Genomic DNA, 6,042 nt, shown 5'->3' with positions numbered 1-6,042 from the left:
GGAGGAGGAGGAGGAGGAGGAGGAGGAGGAGGGAGGGGGAGGGAAGGAGGGAGGGAGGACAGACAGACAAATATGATCCCAGAAGATTCTGAACACCAGAAGGTTGGAGGAGCTTCCAGTTTTGGGAGAGAAAAGAGAAATCAAATTGGTATTATTTTTAAGTCTTTTCATAAACTAAAATTCTAAAGTACAGCATGAGTCAAAATATCCATCACTGAGCTGAGAAGACCCAGGCACAGAAGTTAGCTATTTTCATACTAGTCCAGCATGGCCCGGAATGAGGTCTGAGGATGATCAGTATCATTTGGGAAGTCCTCAGCCCACTCCAGAATTGGAATCCTTTTGGGGGAAGGGTTATAGCAGCAAATTTCTTTAAGATCTTGAAATGCTGATAAACACTCATGACTGAGGCCACTGTGATAAGCAATGTGGTTACTGATGGGCATCCGTGTAGACATACCCGAAAGTTCTCTGAGGAAGAAATACATTTTATGTATGGCTGACAATAGTGACACAGTCACACAGGCTATCCAAAAGGCATGGTTTCACACTCATACGTCACCAATATTGGTACTTCCCATTCTTGCATTATATCATCTCTGCTATCTATTATGTATGTTTGGAGAAAAGACCAGGTAGGTTGGTTCTAACTGGAGGAGATCCCTCCCTCTCCCCATCACATATCAAAAGCCCCTGACTTCCACCTGCTGCCCTCATGCTTCTAGGTGGGGAAGCTAGGGATTCCAGTAGCAGAGGATATGTGTAGCGCTAGTTAAGTCAATCACTTAAACAGAAACACAGAGAAATGTTCAACACATGAAATTTCTAAAAAGCATTCATTTTACTTTAAAAATTCTTTTGAGACAGGGTTTCACTGACAAATTGGCTAACATCAAACCACGGAACTCCTCAGTTTCCCAAGTGCTGGGATTATAAGATTGGGTCTCTGGCTCAGCATTTTCTTTATTCAAAGTCTCAAATTCTTGAGTGTGTTAATCAAGAAGGTGATTGATCATTTTAATAAACAACTATGTTTAGATTAATTTGTTTTCAAATTTGTCACCAAATGATTAACACAAACAAACCCCACTACAATCTAAATTCTAACGTGGGGATTTTACTTTTTTTTTTTTTTTTTTTCTTTTTTTTTTGAGACAGAGTTTCTCTGGGTAGCCCTTGCTGTTCTAGAACTCACTCTGTAGACCAGGCTAACCTTACATATAGAGATCTGCCTGCCTCTGTCTCCCAAGTGCTGTGATTAAAAGTTTGTACCACCTCGCCCAGCTGATTTTGGTATTTTTAAACCCCTGGATTTTGAGTATTCTAAAAGCTAGAAATATCTTACCTTCATTTTGACCTTTGCACAGGAGGCTAGATTTTCTCTGCAGCCTTTGTGGACAAAAGCACCACAGCCTGGAAAGGAAGCATAAGGAAGGTAACAACAAGAAAATAATAGGCCCTGGACTCCAGTACTGCTGCAAGGAGGTGACAGACTACACACACACACACACACACACACACACACACACACACACACACACAGAGTACCAGTAACCAAATCATATTTTATAGTTCTTTACTAGGAAGCAGATGTATTTGTGATTAACCAAAAGAAGAAGTCAGGAATTTATTAGACAGGAAGCCTGAGAGGTTATCAAAACTAGATTTCAAGGTCTTCCATCTAGATGTTTATAGGGCCCAGAAAGCCTTGAGCTGAACTAACCTGTAAATCTCCTTTCTCAGGAGGAGGTATCAGAAGAAACCATGCAAGTATCCAAAGGAAGAAAACAACCAACAGTCCTATCAAGTTCTGGTGCTTAAGAACCACAATCCAGCATCATATGATAATCCTAAGGGTACATTAGTGGCCCATAAGACAGTAGGAATAACCAACAGTTCACTATGTGGACTTAAGACCCACTCACCAAGGTGGAAACCTAGGCAATTATGGCTACTGAAGTCATGTATCTTGAGGGAGAATCTACAACCACCACTTTACTAAAACCAGCAAAATTCCTATGTTTTAAGTATTTGTCTTTACACTCACAGATATCAGTGTAGCTCTTACCCCTCATCAAGGAAACTCCTCTTTGAAAGAGACAGAGCCCATTACAGAAAACTACAACCAGCCAAAATACAGAGCTGTGGGGCTCAGTTCCAGAGCTGTGGAGCTCAGTCCCAGTGGATACATTTACAAAACAACTCCTACACCTAAGGCAAAGGAACATTGCCCAAGATGGGGTGAAAGATTCTAACAGTCTGAAGGTCAGGGAATTTGCTATGAGGTTGTGTTTCCTAGGATGTCAGAAGATATACCCATAAAAAGCTCACCAACATGACTTTCTAGATATGTGCTGAACAAGGACAAAAACAATACACAAGCTAATGTGGAAAGGGAAAGACCATGGAAGATTCAACCCTACACAAAAAACTATAGACAACTAAGGAATGCTGAGAACTAAGGAAGAGCACATTGACTGGTTAACTAATACCAAATAGTCAACCATGAAAGCATACATACAAGTAACATTACTGAGCAGGCTATACTTATATATCTAAGAGCATGCACACATCATGCAAGTACTTCTTTAAGAACAATTATTGAGAAAAAGAGGCCATGAATTTGAAAAAGGAAAAGTATGTGAATGATTTAGGAGGTTGGAAAGAAGGAAATGACATAATTATAATCTCAAAAGATAAAAGAAATATCCTGAGGTCTCAAATATCCCGAGCTTTTGTACCCAACTCCCTGAGTGAGAAGCCATGTAAGAAAGGTAACTACAACTCTCCCAAAACACCCCTGAGATCCCTGACTCAGGAGAACATGGGAGAGTTCCTGAGACAAACCAGATTCAAATTTACCAATGACACATTTCATCTCAAAGTATTTTTAGTTTTCCATTCCTGTGGCCTACAAGGGCCACTGATGTAAAATCCATGCACTCTGGGTCTCAGAAAGGTCATCAGCTCTTCCTGCTGCAATGAAGTCATAAAAACAGGCCGTGCCAAGAGGCCAGAGGCAAAGCACAAACAAGCAAAAGGTCTGTCTTTGGGGACAGCTGAAGAGGCATGTGTCTCCTGGGAAAGGCTCACTCAGGAAATCAGACAGCAGTTCACTAGGTACGGCTGCTTCAGGGAGTACCACAGACCTTGTTCTGGCCAACAAGGTCAAGGTGCTCTTGGATTTAAAGGCTTGGACTTATGGACTGTGGGGTAAGAGCAACTCGCCGCTGTGAAGGAGACGGCCAGATACCTAGATCTGAAGGCCTTCCCCATTTCCTCTGAAGTAGTTGTTACTGCAATATTTGCTTGGTTCACAGGACTCTTCCAGAACACTAGCAGTCACACAGCACTGGGATTTTGTGAGGTTTTTCCCCTGTTCTGAGGATCTTGTACTCTGGTGCAGTACATGGATCATGATTATCTATTCAAATATCTATGTATGTATCGACCCATAGCCTATTTGTCTAAGCCAAATGCCCTGACATAATCTTCATGACTACATTTGAAAGCTGCTGTGTCAGAGACCCCAATGGAGGAGCTAGAGAAATTACCCAAGGAACTGAAGGGGTCTGTAACCCTATAGGTGGAACAACAATATGAACTAACCAGTGCCCCCAGAGCTCGTGTCTCTAGCTGCATATGAAGCAGAAGATGGCCTAGTCAGTCATCGTTGGGAAGAGAGGCCCCTTGGTCTTGCAAACTTTCTATGCCCCAGTACAGGGGAACACCAGGGCCAAGAAGTGGGAGTGGGTGGGCAGGGGAGCAGGGCAGGGGAGCAGGGCAGGGGGCGGAAGGGTATAGGGGACATTTAGGATAGCACTTGAAATGTAAATGAAGAAAATATCTAATAAAATAATTAAAAAAAAAGAAAGCTGCTGTGTCAACTTATTGACATGTAAAAGAGACCAGGACACATGGCAGGCAAAACTAATTTAAGTCTAATTCTGGTTACCACCATGAGCCCAGAATAAGTTCCTTCTCCTCATGCCTTGGTTTCCAAGTCTACAAAACAAAAAGAACCACATCCCTCATTTTAAGTACTGTGAAGACATGGCAGTGTAGAAACTCATCATCTGAAATCGACGCAATTACTTTGGAAAGTCATTTAACAACATCTAGTGAGGTTCAGTGTGTGCCACTTTTGTGAATTAGCACTGAGTCTAGTGCCATACACAAGGATGCAAGGATGCCCTTGTGGCATTGTCTGAGTCAAAGTGAAAATAACCCGTATCCTAAGCAGTAGAACAGCTTGAAGCATGTGTGAAAGACAGTACCACAGATGAGCTAAGTGCCAGTATCTACATCTATGTGCTCAGTACTTCCGTTTTCTACAATAGAACACTGGGGAGAATAAAGCAAACTGCAAAGTGAGATGCACAACAACAGTAAACCAACCACTACTATACAGTTTTGTTCATTTGAGGGAATTGTAAACCACAGATGGCATCAATGCTTACTTGGAGGGAAGAAGGAAGACTGACAACACAGGGAAACAAATTCAATTTTAACTGTGAAGGTGTATTTCTTTAAAAATGAAGGATGTTACCTTCCCTCCCTCCTTCCCTCCCTCCCTCCTTGTGGTGATGGAGGACAAATCTAGTACCTCATACAATCTAGGCAATCACTCTACCACTGAGCTATATTTTTACATTTTAAGTTGAGGTCCAACAAGGTCCTACTGCTATTACATTAGCCATGTTTAATATCTGTATTAATAGCTTTTACTTAAAAAAAACACCAGTGTATCAAACTGTACTACCCCCAAAAGCTCCTTAGATTCCCCTATCCTTTGAAAATAGTAATTTACCTCATTTGCCATCCATTATACTGAATGGCTAATTTTAGTATCACAGTTACGAAATGCATCCTTTCTTTTGTTTTACTCTGACTCTATCATATCCAGGGCTTGTTGGGCGAGCAATAAGAGAGGATATGGGTTTGAGAACTTGGCACTAATTCTGATCTGTAAATGTGACAAACCAAAACAGACCTGACCAAAACCCGCTTCCAGGCTGGCCCCCTCCTGCTCCTTCCCTTCCAGAGTCAACAACCCCCAGAAGGGTAAGTAGGTTTTGGGGAGAGGGGATGGTGCCTTTGAAGAGACTTTGGCAGTTCTCATGTTCTTGGGCCACTGTTTGAGATTTAAGAACAATTCTACTTCATGAGACACAAAAGTAGAAATAACATCCTGAATGTGCTTCCAGTAGAACTTTTCACAGAGATTCATGGTTTCAGTTAACTGTCATCAAACCTACCACCTAGCTGAAATTTTTATTATGCCCAGGATTACAGCCACAAGTCGTAGTGATAAGCACTTCACATGGCTATCTGTTTACCACACTGAAGTATCTACTGGAGAAACACTAAGTTTGTCACCAACTGGTCCTAGATGCGACACATAGGACAGTTTTAGTGCTAGGTGTGAGTGAGTTAGTAAAGGCTAGCGCCACAGACACCAGCCAGAGTCATGGGATCTACAACTGTACTATCTGTTTTAAAATAGACAATTAAAAACACAAGACATGAAGGTACGTCTAGTATATTTTTAAGTGCACTGCCACAAACCATACTGTGTTGTTAGGAAGACCAAAGAAAACTTATCAGGCTCTCCAGAAAAGCTGGAACCCACACTTGGCTGCAGACTGCCCTTTGCCTCTAAGTACTTTCCCCTCTCAACGGCTGTGTTTAAATCTATGCTACACCTTTTCTTTTTCTTTCTTCTTCTTTTTAAACAAACTTCAACATCTATTAAATGTTCATAACAAAGAAAAAGCTGATGTGGCCTTCTTTATATTTAAAACAGTGCCTAAGAGCAGTAAGTGGGATGAGTTCATTATTTCATGATTCTTCAAAAAGTCACAAAGTACAGTGGTTCATAGGCTTAGAGCTGACACTTAATCTTATTTCTATTAAATTAAAAGCCAACAGCTCAGCCTGCATCCACCCATCCACTTATTTATCTCCCTCCTTCCCTCCTTCCCTCCTTCCCTCCTTCCCTCCTTCCCTCCCTCCCTCCCTCCCTCCCTCCCTCCCTCCCTC

At 41.8% G+C, this 6,042-nt stretch overlaps 1 protein-coding gene across 8 annotated transcripts in view; it reads right to left on the bottom strand.

Moving 5' to 3' along the window:
* Positions 1–6,042, bottom strand: part of Akap13 (A-kinase anchoring protein 13) — a 289,605-nt gene that overhangs the window by 32,732 nt on the left and 250,831 nt on the right. For all 8 annotated transcript variants that reach the window (XM_029539287.1, XM_029539292.1, XM_029539294.1 and 5 more), the window contains one exon: positions 1,346–1,413. In XM_029539287.1, the coding sequence (XP_029395147.1) occupies positions 1,346–1,413 (68 nt within the window). The remainder of the gene's footprint in view (positions 1–1,345; positions 1,414–6,042) is intronic.

This window comes from Mus pahari, chromosome 1, assembly GCF_900095145.1.
Source record: "Mus pahari chromosome 1, PAHARI_EIJ_v1.1, whole genome shotgun sequence".
Classification (NCBI taxonomy): Eukaryota; Metazoa; Chordata; class Mammalia; order Rodentia; family Muridae; genus Mus; species Mus pahari.
The sequence above is the reverse complement of the archived record's forward strand: the minus strand, read 5'-3'. Positions and strand labels throughout refer to the sequence as shown.